General features: G+C 36.5%; 2 protein-coding genes across 7 annotated transcripts in view; one reads left to right on the top strand and one right to left on the bottom strand.

The window, feature by feature from the left end:
- fam184b (family with sequence similarity 184 member B) overlaps positions 1 to 10599 on the top strand; it is a 45361-nt gene extending 34762 nt beyond the window's left edge. Inside the window, exons 8-19 of one of the 3 annotated variants that reach the window (XM_067404748.1) lie at positions 821 to 1000; positions 1308 to 1414; positions 2243 to 2360; positions 2427 to 2609; positions 2947 to 3163; positions 4925 to 5055; positions 5136 to 5299; positions 6632 to 6796; positions 7356 to 7464; positions 7550 to 7654; positions 7789 to 8042; positions 9839 to 10599. In XM_067404748.1, coding sequence (XP_067260849.1) covers positions 821 to 1000; positions 1308 to 1414; positions 2243 to 2360; positions 2427 to 2609; positions 2947 to 3163; positions 4925 to 5055; positions 5136 to 5299; positions 6632 to 6796; positions 7356 to 7464; positions 7550 to 7654; positions 7789 to 8042; positions 9839 to 9929 — 1824 coding nt within the window. In that variant the 3' untranslated portion in view covers positions 9930 to 10599. The remainder of the gene's footprint in view (positions 1 to 820; positions 1001 to 1307; positions 1415 to 2242; positions 2361 to 2426; positions 2610 to 2946; positions 3164 to 4924; positions 5056 to 5135; positions 5300 to 6631; positions 6797 to 7355; positions 7465 to 7549; positions 7655 to 7788; positions 8043 to 9838) is intronic. The other 2 variants (XM_067404747.1, XM_067404749.1) reach the window with 2 other exon arrangements.
- A 40-nt stretch (positions 10600 to 10639) lies between these two features.
- Positions 10640 to 22621, bottom strand: haspin (histone H3 associated protein kinase). 4 transcript variants are annotated; one of them, XM_067404750.1, is made up of 18 exons: positions 22495 to 22621; positions 21551 to 21725; positions 21318 to 21422; positions 19437 to 19607; positions 19264 to 19351; positions 18548 to 19146; positions 17601 to 18393; positions 16839 to 17010; positions 16433 to 16590; positions 15545 to 15730; positions 14852 to 14937; positions 14707 to 14769; positions 14427 to 14518; positions 14263 to 14342; positions 12876 to 12964; positions 12634 to 12776; positions 10943 to 11045; positions 10640 to 10848 (listed from the first exon to the last, which is right to left on the bottom strand). In XM_067404750.1, exons 2-18 carry the CDS (start codon positions 21715 to 21717, stop codon positions 10644 to 10646), a joined length of 3300 nt encoding a protein of 1099 aa, XP_067260851.1. In that variant the 5' UTR covers positions 21718 to 21725; positions 22495 to 22621; the 3' UTR covers positions 10640 to 10643. The 4 variants fall into 4 exon arrangements, with proteins under 4 accessions (XP_067260851.1, XP_067260852.1, XP_067260854.1 ...); XM_067404751.1 differs by having other exon boundaries at positions 21551 to 21722; positions 22495 to 22608; XM_067404753.1 differs by lacking the exons at positions 21551 to 21725; positions 22495 to 22621 and adding an exon at positions 19815 to 19852 and having other exon boundaries at positions 21318 to 21364.
- Between the last annotated feature and the right edge of the window lie 1215 nt (positions 22622 to 23836).

The raw sequence follows: 23836 nt of genomic DNA, 5'->3' as shown, positions 1-23836 counted from the left end.
GAGCCTTTCTTCTGGCTACCATCCCCAATTGAATGGGCAAGCTGAGAGGAAGGTGCAAGAAATCAGATGATTCATGGCCATGGCTAGCAGAACTCCTGTAACCAGTTTGTCACCTGGGTCGAATATGCACAGAACTCCCTTCATCAATCTGCCACTGCGTACTCGGTTTCCAGCCCCCTTTGTTTGATTGGTCTGGGAAACCGTCGGACATTCCATCAGTAGATCACTGGTTCCAGGAGATTGAGAGGATCTGGGACGATGCACATCACCACCTTCAGAGGGCAGTGCACCATGAATCCACAAGCTCCAACACCACCTGTAACACAGTAAAGACTGGTTATTTCATTCTCATCTGCTATATCAAGTTTGCTTACCTGTCTGTCCTGTTTCTGAAACGCTGCAAAATAAACCTGTTATTCTCACCATATTGCTGTTTTCATACCTAACATTTCCTGATAGCATCTTTGCTGAATAAAAGTATTAATTTCTTTCAAAAAAAGAGAAAATCTTACTGACCCCAAAAAATTTGAATGGCAGTATAAGATCAAATCACAGAAAAAAAGATATCTTAATAAATTTATATTTGCGACAACATTACTGATTGCTGAACTAGAAAACAGATTGAACAACACTCTATAATAAACCCCATTTTATTCCCTTGTGAAAGACACTCAACCTCATGTTGCTCTAGATAAAGATTCTATCAGAAGTTGATTTTCTTTGTATGGCTTACATTAATTTTATATCACACCTGAGTGGTTTCTACATGCTCATATGGTTCTTATGGGTCTTTCCTGATCTGAGTTTTCTTGGCTTGCAGATAGCGAAATTGGAAGGGGTGATTCAAATGCTGGAAAGAGAAAGAGAAGAGGAGAAGGAAAGGGCAAAAGAGAGAGAGAAGGAGTGTGCAGAGGTGGAGCGGCAGTCAGCATATGGCCTGGAGTGTGTACAAGTGAAAGAAGAACTGGAAAACATGCATAGGAGTATGCAGCAAATTCAGGTTCTTGCTCCTGTTTGCTCAACACACACTTCCATCTGACATGTGGACAGAGTGTCAGTGATGTCCCTTTTCATTACTGCACAGCTCTATCACACTTACTCACAAGCACACACACAGATCTGCAATTCCCTTGTGGCAGCACAAGGTTCTGCTGATCTCAGCAAATCTGTGCCGCCTAGAGGAAAGAAACACTTCAACATTCACCTAGCAACCAATCTACTTCTTTTTCTCCCTCAATCCACGGATCTATCCTTCCATCCATGGATCCATCTATCCTTATCCTCCTTTCTTTTTATGTGTCCCACAGGAGGAGTTTGCTGCACAGAAGGAAGTGTTACAGGCAGAGATTTCTGCTCTACAGCAAGAGAGAGACATTCTACAACAGTCCAATCATGGTATAGAGGAGAGAATCAGGTGCGTCTAAACAACAATGAAACATGAGGGGAGATAAAGATAATTTCAGTTAATTAAAATATTTAATTGATTAATTTTTATTATGTGAATAATTAATAAACACATTAATTTATTCAGATCTATTTATGAACATTAATCTAATTTTAATAATTATTGGCAATTGGATGTCAGTCCAAGTCTCTTAAGCTCACCAAGCTTGCTTTTATTTGATCCAAAAAATCAAGATCAAAAAGTTATTTTAAACTGTAACAATATTTTACAATATTTTTACAATTTTAAATACTGTTTTCTATTTTTAATATAATTTAAAACAAATGTATTTTTGTGATGGTAAAGCTACATTTTCAGCAGACATTATTCCAGTCTTCATAAATCATTCCAATTTGTTGATGTGGTCAAGAAACATTTTTTATATATAATTATTATGTTGAAAACAGATGTGCTGCTTAATATTTTTATGGAAACATTATAGATTTTGCAGGATTATTCAATAAATAGAAAGTTCAAAAAACAGCATTTCTTTGAAATAGAAATCTTTTGTAACAATTTCAAAAAAGTCTTTACTGTCACTTTTGATCAAATGCATATTTGCTGAATAAAAGATTAATTTCTTTCAAAAAACCCCAAACTTTCAATGTCTCGCTGTGTGTGGGAGAGAGAGAGAGAGCAGCAGAAAAAGACAGAGTGTGCTTTCTACAGATCCAGTGGTTTTTAAAACTGTATGATGCCAAGGACCTCCAAAATGTAATAAACCACTTTTTGTTAGGACTACACCACTGGTAGATGGTGCAGTTTTATTTATTAGAATGTATGTGTGTGTGTGTGTAGGCTACAGTTTGAGAAGCAGTTCTCTGATCAGATCGTGGAACTGAAGAGAGAACGAGAAGAAGAGATCAGAAATATGAACCAACAGTGGCAATACAGAGTAGAAGAACTGCAGACACAGGTAACACACAATGTTAGTTTCCTCAGACCCATCATACACACATTATTTTTCCATCTCTGTGTGTAGCTGGAGGAGAGGAGAGCACTCTCTGAGAAGTTGGAAGGAGAGAGAGAGAGGCGTTATGGTAATGGAGAGATGGAACGAATGAAGCAGGAGATCCAAAAGACAAGAGATATGAACAGCTCCCTCAGATCTCAGCTTCACTCCACCATTCAGGAGAAAGAGAGACTGATAAGGCAGCAGTTACAGGTGCGTACACACTAGGGCTATTGGGATATAAAAAATTTCTTAAGATTAATAATATAATTATCATCATTATCATAACTCACTCACAATGTCTTTTCAAACCTGTGTATTTCTTCACTCATTGGAACACAAAAGAGGATATTTTGAAAAATGTCTGTGGTTTTGTTTGTTTTTTGGTCTGTATAATCAAGTAAATGGTAAAATGTATAATCAAGTAAATGGGGTCCAATGATGTTTTTGACCCCATTGACTGATATTGTGTGGACAAAAGCGGTTTTATGACAGAACACACACACGACTGTAAGTAATTTTGTGTTGTTTTTGTTTCTGTGTTCTGTAGGTGGTAAAAGAGGAAGATGAAGATGAGGAGGATGGAAAGGCTACAGGAGAGAGGGAAGAGGAGAGGGAGAAGTGGGGGTGGCGCGAACGAGAAGAGGAGCTGTTGCGTGTGGAGAGGTTAAATCACCAGCGTGCTCTTCAGGCCCTGGAAACACAAGCTAATGAAGAACTTCAGTCGGAGAAACAGCGCTTACTCACTCAGCACAAACTACAGCTGGGTAATCATCATACCTCATGCAGAATGTTTTTTGCAAACCTCAAAGTTAAATTCTTGGTAGGAATCTATTGCACCAAAAGAACGTGAACAATCTTTTTTATATCAAGCAAAACAGGGCCTATTGGCCTACTGGCTCTGGTTCCAGAGGGCTGGTATCCACTTAGCACACTAAAGAGGGGACCGCAAAATGGCTTAAAATGATTTAAAATCAGACAAAACAAGGTTTAAAATGAGCAAAAAACTGCTAAAAATCTAGATGTAAGCTGAAAGCATATTACTTATTTTAATTTGTTCCCTTCACAACTGCCATTTTTATTTAGAGGATTACTTTGAGAATCAAAATTTCCTAATAATTTACTCAACCCCATGTCATCCAAGATGTTTATGTCTTTTTTTCTTCAGTCGAAAAGAAATTAAGGTTTTTGGGGAAAACATTCCAGGATTTTTCTCCATATAGTGGACTTCAACATGGTTCAACGGGTTGAAGGTCCAAATTGCAGTTTCAATGCAGCTTCAAAGGTCTCTACACGATCCCGGATGAGGAATAAGGGTCTTATCTAGCAAAATAATTGGCCATTTTCTAAAAAAAAAAAAAAAAAATCATATACTTTTTAACCACAAATGCTCATCTTGCACTAGCTCTGCAATGCCCCACCCATTACATAATCACGTTGGAGGGGTCATGCATGACATAGGCGGAAGTACCGCGGCAGGGTGTAAAACTCCATCTCATTTTCTCCTCCAACTTGAAAATCTTCTGACAAAGTTGTTTTACCTTGTGTTTTGGAATGACCATTTGACTTAGTCTTTGCATGTTCGCTTTGTAAACGCTTGCTTGTTACTTCTGCCTACATCACGCGTGATCTTTCAAACATGATTAAGTAAAGACACAAACATCTTGGATGACGTGGGGGTGACTAAATTATAAGTAATATAAGTGAACTAATCCTTTGAAAACCAGAGTTCTCATTTTCTTGGACAACCTGGATGTACTGTATGAGACAATTTTAAAAGAACTTTGATGTCCACACATAGAAAGTCATCCATGACATTTTGAGTGCTGCTGAGCGTAAACATCTCTGATTGGCCATTGTGTTGATGCGTTCATCGGATATGTCTGTGATTGGCTACAATGATCAACGCACAGCAGCGTTTGAAGCACATGGAAGTGTTTGAATTTTAAAGCATTTTGAAAGAGGGAGCGGGGGCGGTTGAAAGCAGGACTCAGCGGACTGGTCCGCGATGGACGCCTGCTTTCAAACGTTCCCATGTGTATCTTTGTAAGCGCTCTGTTAAGAGTGTCATCGATGACTATTGAAGTGTTGATCATTGAAGCCAATCACAGACATCCAATGAGTGTGTAACACAATGGCCAATCAGAGGGTTTACGAATCCGCTCAACAGCGCTCAAAGCATCAGATTTTTAAAATTTCAGTACCGAAATTGGTACCGAAGTCGGTACTTTTGACAACTCTACTCCGAAGGCAGCATTTTTAAGCTTTTGGACACAGCCATGCAGAGGATGTACCTGTAAAAATCATACAAAAAATTGCTGTCATAATGTGAAAGGTTTATAAAACAAGTTTGTGTGAAAAATAATGTTATTCTTTAAAATGAATTGATGATCATGCATTGCGTTTTTCACAACAGCACAATCTAGTGCCACTGACTTCTAAAGTAGAGCAGGACTAAAGACGGCGCATACGGCCACTTTTGTAAGCATGTCTTATCTAATGTGTCTTTCAACTGTGTGTGTGTATAGACAAGCAGAAGGCAGAGCTGACCCAGCAGCACACTGAGTGGGTGAGACAGGTCACCCAGAGACACATGCAGCAGATCGAGGACCTTCAGAATGAAATACACACACACACACAAATGATGGCCCTGCAGCAGGTACACACACAACCCAAACACACACACACTTACACTGCCTCAAGGGGTGCATCGCAACTCTCTCCCTGTCTCCTTCTCAGGATCTGAAGCAGCAAAACCGCTTACAGTCACTAGAAAGACAGCTGGATGAGAAGAGCAGCGAGGTTCAGGAGCTAAAGAGAGAGAACGAAGATCTGAAAGAACGGATGAGTGCAATGAGTGCACAAAGAGAGGAACAAGATGACCACAAACATAAACATAAGAGGTCAGTAACAAGATGACCTCAAACATGCACACAGACAGGGAGGTCAATAATAAGATGACAACAAGCATACTCACACAGCAGTCAGTGACGAGACTGAATGTTGACTATCGGCATAAAATCTGGTCCACATTGCTGCTTATTCTGGTCAAGAACTGCTCATTTATTCCAATTTTCCACTGAAAAGGGATTTGGACCTGTTCCATACATTTCCACTACAGTAAATCAGCTCTCCACGAGTTCCCATAAAGTTCACCCAAAGATAAAAAATCTGTCATCTGTCATCACTTTCCTTATTTGATGTACTCCATGTGTATTGATCAATGTTTATATGTGAATAAACACCTAAATTAAATCTGATCATCATATAAAGCAAATAAAGCGTGTCTCTTCAGAAGACTTTTATTAAACCAATCTATTCATATGGATTTCTTTTACAATGTATTTATGAACTTTTTGAAACATCAAATTTTTAGTGGAATGGCCATTCAATGGAGGGACAGAAATCTCTCAGGTTTTATTAACAATATCTTAATTTGTGTTTCAAATTTGATCAAAATCTTATGGGAACAATATAAGGGTGAGTAAATGATGATAGCATTTTCATTGTTGGGTGAACTATCCCTTTAAACCTGCTGGTGTCAAACCAGGAAACACTAACACTAATGTCCTCATCAAGTAATGTTTTCTGAACAATAACAACTTGGTCTGGCAAGACTCTCTCACACACACACACACACACACACAAAAATAAATCTGGGACACTCCACACTTGAAGCGTGTGATGATATATGCATTCTGTTGATCATGTTGATGTGTATGTCACTTTGCACGGCAGCTCCAGGCAGTTTCTGTCCATTATCCTGTTATCTAAAATAATATGATTTTATTTAATTAAATGTTATGTTGAATTGATTGAAAAATAATTTTATTTGTAATAAATTTAATAACTACTGGCTGTTGCATCAAAAGCATTTTGTGATGGCATAAAGAGACTGAATTAAATTCCAATGGATATAAACCTGTTTTCAAAACATAAAGTTTGTAGGCAGGGTATGTACTGTTGTATCGCTTACATCATTGTTCGCTCAGCCAGTTATGAGAGTTTGCAGATCCTTCAGCTGAGCACCAGCTCTACCCACAAGCACCTGCACCATTTTGGTGGAAAAGTGATATTAAATAGAACAAATATGTCTGAACCTAAAAGACCAATCACATTCTGTGTTTTACGTGATGTTTAGGGGCGAGTAAATCTAATATCTATAGCTCTGTGCTCTATGAGCACAAAGCAGAAAATACTTGTGTGATGTTGATGTATTTGTATGCAACTTGCAGTTTCCTAGACGAACGAGATGCGGCTGGTGAAGCGGATGGGTCAGATCACAGGAATAGCATGGAGAGTGTGAAGAGAGAGCACAGAATGGAGATCCAGACCATAATATCAGACTTCAGCACCGCCCAAACACGACTACAGGGCCGCATAGTTGCCTTGGAAACAGAGTACCTACTCCTCCCACATCAATAATGCAAAACACAAACCACACATACATACAGAATTAACCCAAGCAAGACAATATATGATGATGGCTCATGACTATTATTTCCTAGATTTCCACAGAATTGAAGCGTTTGTAAAAATTTCACACATCCTCTGCACCTTTAATGATATTTATTAAATATATTGGCTAATTCGATCATTTTAGCTCTTTTAAATTATTATTATCTATATTAGAATGTCATATGCAAGTATTTATGTATGACTGTTTTAGTGCCAAATTAAAATCTTAAGCAAGACTTCAAGTATAAAAGTTGTAACATCATGAGAATAAAAGGCGTTCATTTTGTGAATAGTCTTAAAATGACAAGAACAAAGATGTAATATTGCATTAATCAAGTAGAATAATGCTACACCTTTATTCTTGTGCAAGTCCTATTTTGAGATTATTTTTTTTACTAAAACACAGTTGTATTCAAGCCATATATTAATGTAATCTAATTATTGTTGCATTTAATTAATCTTTGTATGTCTGTTTTGTGTGCTTGTATTTTATGTTTGTAGGTTGAGAGAAAGGGAAGAAAGGGGAAAGAGAAGAGTAGAAGACCTGCACACCATTGCTAAACTACAGGACAAGCTGAGCGAGAGAGACCAACTCATCAAAAGTCTAGTGGTTAGACACACATGTACACATAGACACATGCAAGATGCTCATACTCTTCTGTCTCTTCATCTCACTATTTGTGTTTCTATTTCAGGAGGACCTCCACCAGCTATCCCAGCATCCACCTCACTGCAGCGATGAAATATTGAAGCCTTATGACTCTAAGACACAAGCAGGGACCCTCACACCTACTATGAAGGTAGCACACATACACACTGCTCCAAAACCCACACTCATTGAATTTCAAAAAACAATTCAAGTGTCATAAAGTGAGAGAGGAACTGTTTATTGAAGCTCAGAATTAATCTGTTGTAATCTGCCTTCTGTATATAGAAAAAGGGCGTTGAGGAAACTAGCATCCCGAACCTCTGCTCATACGATGGGGGGTCTCCGAAGGCCAAATGCTCACCAGTTGAGCGTGGATTACCAAGTCTGGACCAGAGCGGGCGAGGAACCCCCCTAACAAGGACACACACACCCACCTCACCTCATGCTGAACACAGAGCCTCTATCAGACACAGCCGCCCACCCTCACAAGAGGTGCGACATCAGCCCCAGCTTAAAATTAACTACAACCAGCACATCAGGTAATCAACCGCATACCAGCAGTCCTAGATCTAACCAACCAATCCTGAATGTAATCTTCTCAGCGTTTTAAGAACTTTTTCTTTTTGAGGTAGATAAATACAAATCTCAACATATGAAGTTTGTTCTTATTGAGAATTTACATGAAAATATGTAATTACATTTTATTAGTTTGGCAGATTAAAGGGTTAGAAAATTCTGTCTTTATTACTTACCCTCATGCCGTTCCACACCCGTAAGACCTTCGTTCATCTTCAGAACACAAATTAAGATATTTTTGTTGAAATCCAATGGCTCCATGAGGCCTGCATAGGGAGCAAGGACATTTCCTCTCTCAAGATCCATAAAGGTACTAAAAAACATATCTAAATCAGTTCATGTGAGTACAGTGGTTCAATATTAATATTATAAAGCGACGAGAATATTTTCGGTGCGCCAAAAAACAAAACAAAATAACAACTTATGTAGTGATGGGCGATTTCAAGACACTGCTTCAGGAAGCTTTGGAGCATAATGAATCAGTGTGATGAATCAGCTGTTCGGAGCGCCAAAGGCACGTGATTTCAGCAGTTTGGCGGTTTGACACGCGATCCGAATCATGATTCGATACGCTGATTCATTGTGCTCCGATGCTTCCTGAAGCAGTGTTTTGAAATCGGCCATCACTAAATAAATTATTTTGTTTTTTTTGGTGCACCAAAAATATTCTCGTCACTTTATAATAATAATATTGAACCACTGTAGTGTACTCACATGGACTGATTTAAATATGTTTTTAGTACATTAATGGATCTTGATAGAGGAAATGTCATTGCTGGCTATGGAGGCCTCAGAGTCATCAGATTTTAAAAAAAAATATCTTAATTTGTGTTCCGAAGATTAACGAAGGTCTTACGGGTGTGGAACGGCAAGAGGGTGAGTAATAAATGACAGAATTTTCATTTTTTGGGTGAACTAACCCTTTAATTTATCCAGTGCAACCAACATTGCATTCAAGATTTAATGAGTTCATGCATTCATTATCGAACTCATGAACTCAGCATTGTTAGCACCATTGTTAACATTAGTTAATGTTAGTTAATAAAAATGCAGCTGTTTTGTTGTTTATGTTAGTTCACAGAGCATTAACTAATGTTAATGGACTGGAGATGACAAACTAACAATGAACTGTTGTATTTTTATTAACCAGTGTTAATGAAGATTAATAAACAGAAGCAAATTAGTTTCACATTGTTAGTTAATACATTAACTTACAGTCAAACCAAAAAATTATATATTTTTACTAGTGGGTGCAGGACACTATATTTATGTAAGTGAGGATAGCAAAATAAACTGTGACATATTATAGCCAAAAATTATTCATACAGTGGACTACCAGTAAAATTGATAAATTGTAACCAAAAATTATTCAGACACTTTGACCTGACCATGTTTTGCTTAAGTGTTATCTGACATAATTAAGATTATTTTTTCTGACAGTTTAACTCTGAGATCGTAATATTTTATTACCATTTTTTTTTTTAATTATAGTGAATAAACTGTTTTAATGAATGAAATGTTCAAGGTGTCTGAATACATTTTGGTTCGACATGTTAACTAATGGGATTGTAAAGTGTTACCAAATGCTCTTATGTTATAAATTAGGTGCATACATTATAACCTAGTCATGATGTCCATAGACATAAACACCCCTTTCCTGGTTCAATGTTAAAAAGTCTGATGCTTGCCAACTTTTTTTTTCCCCCTCCCAAGATGTCATATCTACTTTTCTGGTTCTTATCTTGTGCTTGTGTTTCAGGACTCCTGCTGAGCAGAGGGTTATTGAAACAGGGTCTGATGGACAAGACCCCCAAAAACAGGAGTGGTTCACCAAATATTTCTCTTTTTGAGGTCCCAGTGAACATTTGGCTGTATCTGTCCCAACATATTGAGAACAGGATCACCAAAGTTTCCTTTTCTGCATAATTACACTCAACTGCAAGCTAACACCAAATAAGCTTTTCTACAGGATGCATCTCACTTTTATCCTGTTTAACAAAATGCAGCACACAGACCCAATGTCTTAAATTGTTACAAAAATAAAGAGATTATGCATTCAGTCATAAAGAACTCAGAACGATGAAGGACAACAGGATTCTAAGGTCATGGAGAAGGTGGGCATATCAAAGACCTGAAAGAAGAGAATGTTCCTGTGTAGAGGCTTTCTCCATTGATGCTTCACGTGTGGTCTCTCCCAGCTAAAGAATGATTATACAAGGTCTAAAAAAAAGACTGAACAGTTCTGCAACAACTCCAACATGGACCTGTTAATTATTAAAATGAACTGCTAGGTTTGGATTGCTGGAAATGTGTTGTGGAATGTTGAGACTTTTCTTAAACAAAAATAGAATGCAAGAATAGCTGGTTTTGCCATACTATGCCAAAACTCTTAACTATCTCAAGATAATTAATGTGTATTAATAAATTACATATTTTTGTTTTTTAAATTGCATGATTGCCACTTTTTCTTTATTTGTTTTCAATATCTTTTTACAGAACATTAGAACAACTCATTACCAACTAATTATACAGGTCTATATATTGTGTTAATTAAAACAAACGTTTCACTGAAAGAACTTGCAGTTCATAAGAGCTTCTGTAGCTGACGGATAATTCAGTATCTCCGACTGGAAAGATTTGAGGGTGCTCTTCAGTGTCCTCTGCTGGTTGGACTGGGCTTTGTTTTTGTAGCTCATGCTCAAAAGCTTATCAGCCAGATAGTGCAGCCACAACACATTGGAATGAGGATTATATGTGGACCAGCAGTTACTGAGAAAGAGAGAATAAAAAAAGAATGAGAATCATCAATCCTTCATTTAGAATGAAAGAATTTTAAATATCTTTGTGAGGCTGAAGCACACACTTGTTTTCTTTCTTCATTAGGCGGTAGATTTCAAACTGATAATCTCCCTGACCCATAAACAACTCTTCATCTGAAGAGATATCACATGATACTGTCAGTCCATCTGAGAGAGGGAAAGAGAGAGAGAGTTTTCAAACATTTAGAACATTTTCCAACTCATGTGTATCAGGTTTACTATAATTTTGCAACTCTTGTACCAAGAGTAAAAGTTACCAATTTTACCTAAACTTTCTCTTAAAGGATACAATCATAAATTTTCAACCGGCTTTGCATTGTTACAATGACTCTGTGTTACAGTCCAGCATGCAGGTAGCATGGAGAAAAAGTCCACTTAAAGTTCATTTAGACATACTACCAACGTTGAAACAAGACAAATCTGGTTACAAAATTGTCGACCTTGTCCTTTACTAACGGCTAGCTAGTTTGGGACCAAATATTAATTTGTAGTTAATTTATGGGAAATTTAAGTATATTTTGATCATGGAATGGTTGAGCTTCACAAATGCAATCAACAACATTATATATATATATATATATATATATATATATATATATATATATATATATATATATATATATATATATATATATATTTAAATATATATATATATATATATATTTAAATATATATATATATATATATATATTTAAATATATATATATATATATATATATTTAAATATATATATATATATATATATATTTAAATATATATATATATATATATATATTTAAATATATATATATATATATATATATTTAAATATATATATATATATATATATATTTAAATATATATATATATATATATATTTAAATATATATATATATATATATATTTAAATATATATATATATATATAAATATATATATATATAAATATATATATATATATATATATATATATATATATATATATATATATATATATATATATATATATATATATATCTCCTATATTTAGTGTTGTCCATTTGTGATCTGATCGACCAAAACACATCCTAATACCAGCTGTAAACAGGGCCCAATAATTAATATCATACAACATTATTTTGCAACAAATACAACAACATTGAACAATGAACATTTATATTTATATATTATTAAAATAAAAAAAACGTACCAAGCGCAATGTTCTCGCACCATTTCTGATTTCTAATGTACTCACCACGTTCATCGTGGTTTTTGTGGATATTAGAGCAGAAACTAAAGCTTCCGCCTATGTTCTTTCACCATCTCCGGTCTCTTTCAAATGTAAATTGTGTGAGCTTATTTTGCCCAATTAGATACAAATATATTGGATACATTTACCTGCCCATAGTCCCTACCCTTTAAAGAAATCAGGACAGAAGTGGTCAAAAGTGGACAAAAGAGATGGATTAAAACATCAGGTGTAAACGTGTATGGATCTCCCTCATCTACTTGTGATCCGATCTAGCAAAACACATCTTAATACCAGGTGTAAACCAGGCCTTAGATGCAGTTGAAAATGTCAAGGAAGGAAGGCCTCTGAAGTCAGGCCAAAAATCACCATTTTAAGAGTGAGGCTAGGGGGATACATGCAAAATTAATTTATCTCTAATTGTTAATAAGCATGGGATTTGCAAATCTAATACCTTAAAAACTAAATTCATGGAACAGAAAACTATTTGCGCCAAGAAGAGTTAGAGAAAGTTTTTCCTTGCACTGACCGATCTCCAGGCGTGAGAGTGAGTAGTCAATAATGTTGACGTGAACCCCTCGTGTCTCTACGGAATGCACTGTTCCATTCAGAATGAACTTGTTGTGCTTGTGCTTAACATTCTTCACCAGGATGTTCCCCCAATGAAGATCTCTGAAAAGTCAGCACACACCACTTAAGCTTACACTGACAACATATAAAGAAATTTGTATGCAAGTTACATCTACATTTAAATTTCAGCTTCAGACTTACCTGTGTTCAAAGCACAGGGCTTGCTCAGCTACAGCCAAAGCTGCAGTGACTTGATGTAGAACACTCTTGGCCTGGGCCATGGAACTTAGCTGCAATGGGACACACAAACAAACTTGATACAATATAGCTCAAAGTATATGGACACTTCACTTCAAATGAATAGGTTTAGATAGTACAAAAGTACAAAAATAACCTTAATACCAAATCAGTACTGAAATTTTAAAAAAATATGACGCTTTGAGTAGTGTTGAGTGGATTAGTAAACATCTCGGATTGGCCTTCGTGTTGACGCACTCATCAGATATGTCTGTGATTGGCTACAATAATCAAAGCTTCAGAAACATGTAAATACACATCAATGACGCTCTTCACCGAGAGCTTGCAAATATACACAGGAGCATTTGAAAGCAGGCATCCAGCCTGCTTTAAAATGCTCCCACTTTCAAATTCAAATTCAAATGCTACCGTGCATTGATCATTGTAGTCAATCACTGACATATCTGATGAGCACGTCAACACAAAGGTCAATCAGGTGTTTACGAATCCGCTCAACGGCACTCGTTTTTAAAATTTCAGTACCAACTTTGTTTTGCGATACATACTTTTGACAACACTAATTTTGAGTTAAAAAAAATATTGTGCAAACACACCAGAAAAATCTCCAGGTTTACATTTTATTCCCCCGGATTCACAGACAAGGCTGAAGCTAGTCCCAGACTAAAATGCATGTTTGAGCTGTTTTAACTGAAAGCAACTTGCACTGACATATCTGAAAATATGTCAGTGCCACTGTTTTGTCTCAAGATGCACTCCAGCAATGTTTTTTCTATGGTACGTTTATAAAAGCTACTTAAATGTACTAATTGAACAAAGTCTAAATCCTGCCTGTGAAACTGGGCCTATATGTTTTTATGTTTTAAAATTATAAGTTGTATCATAAATTACATTATATGATTGATTAGGGATGATAGACACTGGACCTCTAAGGCTAGAGTTGCCCACCCCTGAGGTTGAAGACGAGACAGTTCAGTAGTGTAAAAATACAAGAAATGTGTACTCCTCAATTTTAGTACACTGAGACATGTATTACATGCAGTATATTTTGCATATTAATTTTTTTTTATTTATTTTTTTGCATCAAATAAATCATAGAAATATTGATGACTGGCTTTTTATAGTATAATAGGGCAACATATCATGGGAGATACAACTCAAAAAATACAAATATTACAAAAATTCCTTTGGATGTGTTTTACTTATGTCCAGATGATATAAAAAGTGACATCAAATGATTTTTTGCTGATAATTTTTCACTCTTGCCTGTTTAAGGGTTAACTCATACAATGACAAAAGCATTGTATAAAGAAGGAAACCTGTGCACAAGTACCTTTCCATTCATATTCTCTAGATCACTCCCTCCAAACTCAAACTCCAGGATTAAAAACAGCTGCTCATCATCAAAGAAATCTGTGCCAACAGAATCAATATATTAATGGACATTAAATATAAAACCATTTCAAGGCATATGTATTTTTTACACATTTAGCTTACCAGGTCTGTCATTCTCTGATCCCTTTTGATGGTCAAACTTGTCCCAGGCTTTGAGCAGAGCTTCAGGATAACGTCCACGGACACAATGCAAACTAAAAAGTAAACAAAACATTCATCTAAAAAGGAAAATTACAGAAAAACGATTTCTTTCAAAACAAAATTTCCTTTTCTATGTGTGCATTCTTAGAACTATAACACATTAAAACTTCCAATCACCTCATTTACACTTCAGTTTGCTAAAAAATAAATAAATAAAAGAAAAAAAAGAAAAGCAGCATACTTGTTGAGCCCAATGAAACCATCTGTCTTGTTAATCTCCTTTATGTTAAGGCTGCTTAGCTCTCTGTAGGAACATTGAAGATGTGTTTGAATATTTACACCATTCATTCAAAAAAATAACTGCTGAGCTATGTTAGAGATCCTACTTGGAAATGATGATTTCATGCAGGATTTCACCAAATGTTTTCTGGTGTTCACCATTGACCTGCTGACTGCCTTCCACTGGAATGATCTATAGAAATTATATTTTAACATCAATTCAATCATTTTTGTATTTTGTTTAAGAAATAATTATGCTTACAAATCAGTGATTAAACATCTATTCACATATTTAGATAATATTTAAAATTTTGAACTTACTATATACATTACATGTATTTGCATTAAAGGTGCTCTAAGTGATGTCATACGTTTTTAGGCCAAAACATTTTTTGTCACATACAGCAAACATCTCCTCACTATCCGCTAGCTGCCTGTCCCCTGAACACACTGTAAAAAAAACGCGGTCTCTGTAGTCGCCACAAGCTCCAAAAACGGCAATAAAAACAAACTGGTGCAGCCTGGACCACAAAACATAATAAACATGCTCCAGCCAATAACCGACAAGAATGATTTTAAATGCGCGTTCATGACTGTTTCAGGAAGCACTGGGGGGAGGGGGAGGAGGAGGAGGAAGGGGTCTAGCTAGCCTCTGTTTTGTTTGACAACACTTCGAACGTCAACAGGAAGTTACTCCACCCAGGATCGCTTAGAGCACCTTTAAGTCACCCTGTGATGTGTAAGACAATAGTTGGTATGCTTCTACAATGAAATTGTATATAATTAAATTGAGCACATACTTTGAGAGCGACTGTCTCATCTGAATCATTTATAGTTGAGAAGACCTCTCCAAATGTCCCTTCGCCAATCTTGTTGCAGTGTTTCATGCGAGCTGGAGGGATACAGTCACTAAAGGAAAGTGGGCCGCTCTGCTGACATTCCTGATACACTTTTTCTGCATCGCTGATATCCTCGTCATATGAAGTCTACAACAGACAATGGAAGAGAGTAAAAATGGGAGAAAAGAGATATCAGAGAGAAATCATAGAGATTTTCTGTAATAGAGAAATATCTGGAATAAAGAGGCATGAATTATCTGAGAGTGTACACTTACTCTGAAAGAAAAGCTTAAAACAAAATTCTATTGTAGACTTTACATTATTCTATTATATAACTCTTAACATACGCAAAAGCATGCACATTAACAAAAAATTTCATATGGTGTTTGTGTATACATGTCTTAGAAAATTACATAAAACAAAGCATGGAAGCTTGTTTCTGCCACAGAATTAAAAAAAAAAAAAAAAGTAATTGTGACTCTCACAATTCTGAACTTTTCTTACAACTTCAAGTTTATATCTCACCATTTTGTGAAAAAACAATCCAGAGATGCGAGATATAACTTGCAATTGCGAGAAAACAATTGCATTTTTTATTTCATGGTGGAAACAAGCTTCCATAGAGAACTATAGAAATATAAAAGTAGAAAAAACTCAATTCTCTTTTGAGACAAATGCAAAACTAAAAGAAATTTAATTATTGAAGCATTTCTGAAATATGAATAAACCATGCAAACTGTATATATTTATTAGGAATACATTTTCTTGAATTAAAAGAGACCTTTATTTACATAACAAATTGTTCATTAGTGTTGAAGAGTGAACAAATAATTCTCTCTGTGTCTTTACCATGGGAGTGTTCATGGTGGACTGGATCATGCGTAAAGGTGCGATTCTGGAAGGTGTGCAGAGAGGGGAAGCAAACAGCTCTACACTGGTGTCAGCTGGAAAACCAAAGCCTGGGGACTTCAGTTGAGACTGTACCAAGCGCCGAGGAGTGGGAAATGCTGTGGTACACACGGGATTTATACATAACATTTTAGGAAAAGTGACAAGAACTTGAGGACATTTTACATGCTTAATTTTTTTAAGGGTGAGAGGTAACAGAACAAAGGTGGCACCAAAAGCCACCCATCACGTACCATGTAAAATGCCTTAAGTTCTCGAGTAAGCAAACTTTGGGTAGTTTGGTATATGAATCAAAGACTTTTTGTTTTTGTCTACTGGCTTTATCTGGTCTGCTGTAAACACATACCAGTTTTCTTCTTGTGAAGTGACAACGCAGCCTTTAGACGGCCCCAGGAGTGTGTCGTGAGTGTGTCAGGAGTAAAATTGGCCAGGATGGAGGAGAGATTCATTTGCTCCATTCTGAGAGGTGTCACAGCTAGACCAATCCCACTGGTGCCCTGCAGCCAGCCACATGTTTCCTGCATGAACACAAAGAAAAAAAGACTGAGTAGCTGAAACATTTGGTTACAATGTTTTGTTTCAGAAAAATGGGGCCGATCTTTTGTATTAGGGGTAACTTCACATTCTATGTACTATATATATTAGAACGTAAAAATATTAATCACACTAAAATTAGCATGTTAAACTGACAGACCCATATTTTATTTTTTAACAGTAGCAAAATAAATATGGGTCTGTCAGTTTGACATGTCAATTTCAGTGTGATTAATATTTTTTTTAAATAACTAAATATTTTAATTATAATAATAATAAAAATACGTTCCCCTTGACTCATGCATACATTTTGTAATAAAATTTGAAATAAGCAATTCCGATGTATTCCGAAATACAGATGGAATGCAAGAACGTATTATGAGTAAATGGTTCAAAATTCTCAATTGTAAAGTGGATTGCTGTGCACTGTAGTCCAGTGAAAGGTGTATTTTGAATGATACATAAATAAAACAAACATTTTCAATTAGTTATCCAAAAAAGAATGTGAGAAAATGAGTGAATATTATAGCAGAATAATAGGCACAAGAATGTATTCTTGACAATGATAACTGACCGCTACATAAGTGTCTGCTCCAGCAGATAGCACGCTGCACCCGGAACTGTAGTCTCCTGACGCAGCCTTTGTTCGTCCTTCCTTTTTCCTCCGTTTTTCATTGAACTCTCCAGTACCCCTCTTTGACCAGCGGCTGACATTCAGTCCACTCACACAAACTTTACGACCTGTGCCAGTACCAGCACCTGTGCGGTCTTTAGGCACAGCAGGTGGTCGTGTTTTGCTATGAGTTGCAGAGGCAGGTGGAGAGACTGGAGGTGGTTGGAATGATGCAGACAAGTGTCGAACAACTGCTTCAGCATTACTGGGAGTCCTATGATTTATTGGACTGTTTGGGATAACAATCCCTGTCTCCTTAAAAGGTGGAGAGGTGGCAATGTCCCTGTGGCTGATGGGGAGTATGCATGAGGAGTAAGTACAGGGTGCTTTTGTTGCCCCCTGGTGGACCAAAGGATACGCAGCCAAGTCAAGACGGGGAATGCAAACAGTGAGGGAAGATAACAGACATTCAGCCTTAAGACGGTCAATAAGGGACAGATTTGAGCAATTAGCTTCAGTTAAAGGAGAAGTGGAAAGAGACTTAGAGGAGGAGATATAGAGGGACAGGTTGGATAGTGAAGAGCATCTGGATGATACAGTTACATAGGTTTGGCTTTTCTGACTAGTTGCTGCCACAGAGGACTCCAAACAGTCTGTGGCAATCTTCTCTTCCTGTTTCCTGCCGTTTTGCACAGAGAGATGTTCTGAGACATCTATTCTTTTGAGCGTTAAGGCTACATCCACTCTGCGACACCTATATATCAAAATAAACAGACAAAACTGAATTGAAACTTTTTATTCAAATAAAAACATGACATTTTTACAAACACTACTCATTCTTTATTTAAAAAACATTAATAAATCATGAAAATCATGTTTCTCTTTGTAAATAAGCAGCCATTACTCACCTCTCCTTTAGGTCCTCTGCTAAGGATTCTAGGTGTGACAGCGTTGACATGCGTCCAAAGCCTCTGCTTGCCTGTGCAAACATGGCCTCTGCTGCACATCCTTCTTTTCTCTGATCCCTCTCTCCATCCTCAGTTCTCTCTTCCACATCTGCATCCTCTTCACCCTCCACTCTCTCTCCATAAGAGATGTCTGGGTTTGGGAACTGCTGACTTGTCTTCTCTCGTGGAGTGTGGCCACACTCTTTAATATTCTTCAAACTATGAGCGCTGTTGTCATTTTCAATAGGTTGGCGAAGTTCATCAAAGCTGAGGGAGGAGATCTCACTGATGGAGGGCTCTGGTAAGTTTTGGAGCTGTCTGCAGACCAGTGAAGGGGTGCTGGACAGCAGGGGACGCTTACTTGGGAGCTGCTGGTCATCGCTATCATTGAAAGAGACCTCAGCCAGAGTCACACGGTTCTGTGTGTGTTTGCGGTTCTTGTTAGCGGCATGATTATTTGAGTCATGGTTTTTCATGTAGAACAGCTTCTTGCGCTTGTTTTGGGAGATCGAAGGGAGGAAATCATCTGAGGAATTTAGTGTGCGGTGAAGAACAACAGACTAGGTGAAAAGAGAAGGGGGAGAAGCAAGAACACTGATGTTTCAATGACAATCCTTCAGCATTTTCTCTCTTACACACACATAAAACTGTTACTTGCAATAAATACTGTTACTTACAATTTTCTTAGTCTGGATGGGTGGTGGTAGTCTTTTGCGATGTGTGACAAACCTGCTCAAATGGGGAGGGTCTAACACTTTCTTGGAACTACAAAGATATAAAGCATTTCACTCATATGGACTCAAGAAACAATGATTTTCTGATATTTTACAAAATGTATAACAAGACTTACCCAGCACATTCATCAGCAGACATTTTTGCATGGACTTTTTTCATTGTAAAGGACTCATCATCATTTTCACTGCTGCTGCTTAGCATTAATTGTTTATTTCTTTTTGCCCTTTTTGTTGTTCCAGTCTTTCTCTTAACTGTAGTCCTTACTGGTTTTGCATTTGTCCTCTTTCTATAGAAACAGCAATGAAGAACAATGAAGAAAAGGATAACAACTGTTTAGTCCATTTATAATGGGTTTTTAGATTTGGGGTTAAATTCAAGAAACATTACTAGCCGTTTCAAAAAAGTACAAAGAAATAAAAAATGAAATTTTGCAGTTCTGTTAATTAAAGGGTAAGTTCACCCAAAAATTAAATTTCTGTCATTAAGTACTCACCCTCATGTCATTCCACACCTGTAAGACCTTCGTTCAACCTCAGAACACAAATTAAGATATTTTTGATTAAATCCGATTTTTTTTTTTTTTCCTCCCATAGAAAGCATCAAAATCAATTCGGTCCAGAAAAGAAGTCAAGACTTTTTTAAAATAGTCAATGGCTACGTTTACATGCACGCAAATTATCCATTTGTAATCGGACTGACGGCTCAATCGGATTGAAAAACTTTCATGTAAACACTTAAAAATCGACCCGATTGTGCTTGATCCGAATGAAATTTCGATCAGACTGGACAGGGTGGTTTATTCTTTTTCTAATCCAATCCAACAGCAAAAAACGACCATGTAAATGCTTGAATCCAACGACTTTCTCAATCGTGTTCAGAAGTCTCTGTGGCACATGCAGTGCAATGTTGACACGCATTATGCACTGCGCAAGTTCACGTCTTTAGTTGTAAATATTTTTAAATGTGTATGCCAACAGGGTAAAAATAACTATGAGCTCTCTTGGTGTCACGTTCATGGTTGTCTCCGCAAGTGTGACTGATATGATGTCACACGCAGAGTGCGTGCGCAAAACTTTTAATAAGAATATATATATAAAAACACATATAAACGGATATTTGATTCAGATTACAATGATTACATTATTTTTGTTTTATTTTTTTCGCACAAAAAAGTATTCACTTCATAAAATTAAAGGGTTAGTTCACCCAAAAATGAAAATTATGTCATTAATGACTCACCCTCATGTCGTTCCAAACCCGTAAGTCCTCCGTTCATCTTCGGAACACAGTTTAAGATATTTAAGATTTAGTCCGCTTTCACTCCACAGTGACGCTGCTTCTTCTTTCCTGTTTTATGGCGGTTGGCATCCAGCTTATTGGTGCATTACCGCCCCCTTCTGCGGGGAAGCAGCGTCACTGTGGAGTGAAAGCGGATATACAACAGACCCGGAAGAGAAGACAATGCTGAATAAAGTTGTAGTTTTTTGTTATTTTTGGAACAAAATGTATTTTAGATGCTTCAAAAACGTCTAAATAACCCACTGATGTCACATAGTCTACTTTGATGATGTTTTGTATTCTTGGTTCATTCTCTGTCATGGACAGTATACCGTATACATTTTCAATGGAGGGACATAAAAGCTCTCGGACTAAATCTAAAATATCTTAAACTGTGTTTCCGATGATGAACGGAGGTCTTACGGTTTGGAACGACATGAGGGTGAGTCATTAATGACATAATTTTCATTTCTGGGTGAACTAACCCTTTAAGGTTGAAGCACTGCAGTCAAGTTGACTATTTTAACAATGTCTTTACTACTTTTTTGTACCTTGAATGTGGTAATTTTTTTGCTTTCTATCAGAGATAAAAAAAAACTCTCGGATTTCATCAAAAATATCTTAATTTGTGTTCCTAAGATGAAAAAAGGTCTTATGGGTTTGGAACGACATGGATTTTACATTTAGTAAAATGTGTGTTCTGATGTGGCATTTCTACCTGAATGGTGAGGTCGTTGAATAGTTTTCCTCATCACTCATGTTCTCATTTATGGCAGTCATGCCTTTGCTCTTAGCAGGGCGGGAGGCTGTTTCTCTTATCCTCCTTAGAACAGAGAAAGGTATGATAAATTAAAAAGGCATGGATAATAACAGCTTGACTATAGGAAAGTTAAACCACTTTTGTAATATAAAATGGCAATGATAATGAATAAGTGGGTGAGTATTTTTTACCGTTTCTTGGGTTGTGTGGTCTCTGGCATGGACTGATCTGATGAAGGAGTGCTTGAAAAAGAGAAAGCTGCTTTCTTCAGGTCAGGGGAGAACCAAGGCTCCACCTTTCGCATTCGTTTACTGTATGTCTTGATAAACACTGGCCCATTTTTTCCTCTTGCATTCATCTTTACTACTGAGTAGAATATATTATTATATAAAAATGGAGAAACAATATAACACTTTTTTAACCAAACAGCAGAGCAAGTGATCGCAACAGCAAGGTCATGTGTTCAAATCCCAGGGAATGCACAACCTGATTAAAAGTAAGTAAATCTTGCAATGCAAGTATTTATTTAAAAAAGCATAGATGTAATGCCTTTGCTATTTAACTTATTTTTGTAAAGACAACAAATTGTTTAATTTGTAACACTACATTAACACTTCATCCCAGTCCAGAACTTCTGTTATTATTATTATTTATTTTTATTTATTTATTTTTTTTGTATTTTTGATGTTACAGGACAACAATCTTTACAGATGCAGATGATTTAAAAATGTCAATAAAAATGATAACGGCATTACTATTACATTTCCTAGAGAATTGAATGTGAAACTGCTTATTAATCCAAAAATACTAATACTAAAAAAAAAAAAACACTAAAACCCAACAGAAGCAGACAATAAACGTAAACTAAACAATCGAGAACAGTGACATTTTTGTGACAGTTTTCAAACATAACGTTAGATATTTTCAAGAAAAAAATGTCCTGGACTTGAAACGGTTTTAGTTTCTAAAACTGCACTTTTAAATTAAATTTGGAAATTAATCGAAATTATAGGTTAATTCTTGAGAGAAAACACTAAAGCTAATACGAAATCCGCTGAATGACAAACCGGTATTTGAAACCACAGCGCATATTTTACAAAATAAAAAGCGTTATTTTTTTGACAATCGAATTTACCTCGACGTGTTATCCACACACAGATCCGAGATTATTTAATAGCTGTATAATTAAAAAATAAAAAGTGTTCTATTAAAAAAACAATGAACAGTATCACTCATCATGACGATAAACCTCTCGGCGCTCGGATTCAAACTTCTTCTTTTGTTTTTTTATGGCGGTTGACAAACCAGCTTATGGTGCATATTCCGCCACCTACTGGGATGGAGTGTGAGAACTTTTTTTTTTTTTTTTGGTGGGGAAAAAGGGGGGAGACTCTCTATGGGTTATGTGATTGCTGTGATATTTATAAAAAAATATACAAAAACATGTATGTATTAAACAAAAAATGATTAATAAACAATGGAATAAAATAACAAGTACTGGGTGTCTTGTTCAATATTTTTATTTTCATATAAAAGCAACAGAACTTAAATTAGATAAAAAAAAGTTTGTTGAGACAAAGTTGGCTTGAAAAAGCCTAGCCAGAAAATTTGAAGTAGGATGTTCTAGGTGGTTGCTGTAGCCTACTGTTGCAATGGTGTTCTGGGTGGTTGCTATGCAGTTGCTAGGGTGTACTGGGGAGTTGCTATGAGACAAATATATAGTGTATAAGTACATATATTAAGCTGTGTCCGAAATCACATACTCTGTAGTTAGTTTCAATAAGTAATTAACGCTAAAAGAGTAGGTACTATATAGCCTGAATGTGTTAAGTATGAATGCAATCCGGACATCATCATCTGGACACCATGTTGACGATATCAGGTGGCTTATGATGTAATAACAAGTGCAACAACTTGAAGGCCCACTAAAGTGCCTTGGAATGAGCAGCATTATTCAGTGTGTTGACGTAATTTAAACTAAAACAGGAAAACAGGGCGGGACATATTGAACACGTGTCCTCTTTTTTAAAATAGCCAATAGTGTTTCGTTTATATCACAGTTCGGCCAGAACCACTGAGCTTGGTAAAACCTCAGTTTCCTTCTAATCTCAAATGTTTCTCCTCCTAATCTCCTCCATATCCCTTTAAAATATAGCATTCTGTGCAGAATTCAAATGTTTTCATGGCCAGAGGTGAGCCATGCCTTTGTGTCTGAGGTTGTTGTGTGCTGCACTTTGCTTCACAATCTCGCTCTTCCCAATGAGGACATCATTGAGCCAGAGAATGAGGAAGACCATGATGACAGGCCCCCCTGAAGCAAGAGTGGGAGAACATGTGCGGGAAAATCTGGCTGCCGCTGTGTCTGCTCCAAACATTCATGTGCCTGCTTTCCATCAGCATAACTATAAAACATGTGAACAGGTTAACAACACATTTTACAATTCATGTTGTCAGCATTCCATTTCTTGCCAAATTTA

Source organism: Chanodichthys erythropterus, chromosome 12 (genome assembly GCF_024489055.1).
Source record: "Chanodichthys erythropterus isolate Z2021 chromosome 12, ASM2448905v1, whole genome shotgun sequence".
NCBI classification, from domain to species: Eukaryota; Metazoa; Chordata; class Actinopteri; order Cypriniformes; family Xenocyprididae; genus Chanodichthys; species Chanodichthys erythropterus.
The sequence above is the reverse complement of the archived record's forward strand: the minus strand, read 5'-3'. Positions and strand labels throughout refer to the sequence as shown.

What these genes read in the sequence shown, in the direction of transcription:
- haspin (XM_067404750.1), bottom strand. Translation starts at nt 21,717, where the DNA reads ATGAATGCAAGAGGAAAAAATGGGCCAGTGTTTATCAAGACATACAGT. An exon ending in GGTTTCATTGGGCTCAACAA is followed by an intron (nt 14,519 to 14,706) that starts GTATGCTGCTTT and finishes TTTACTTTTTAG; the next exon opens with TTTGCATTGTGTCCGTGGAC. An exon ending in TAGAGAATATGAATGGAAAG is followed by an intron (nt 12,965 to 14,262) that starts GTACTTGTGCAC and finishes GTCCCATTGCAG; the next exon opens with CTAAGTTCCATGGCCCAGGC.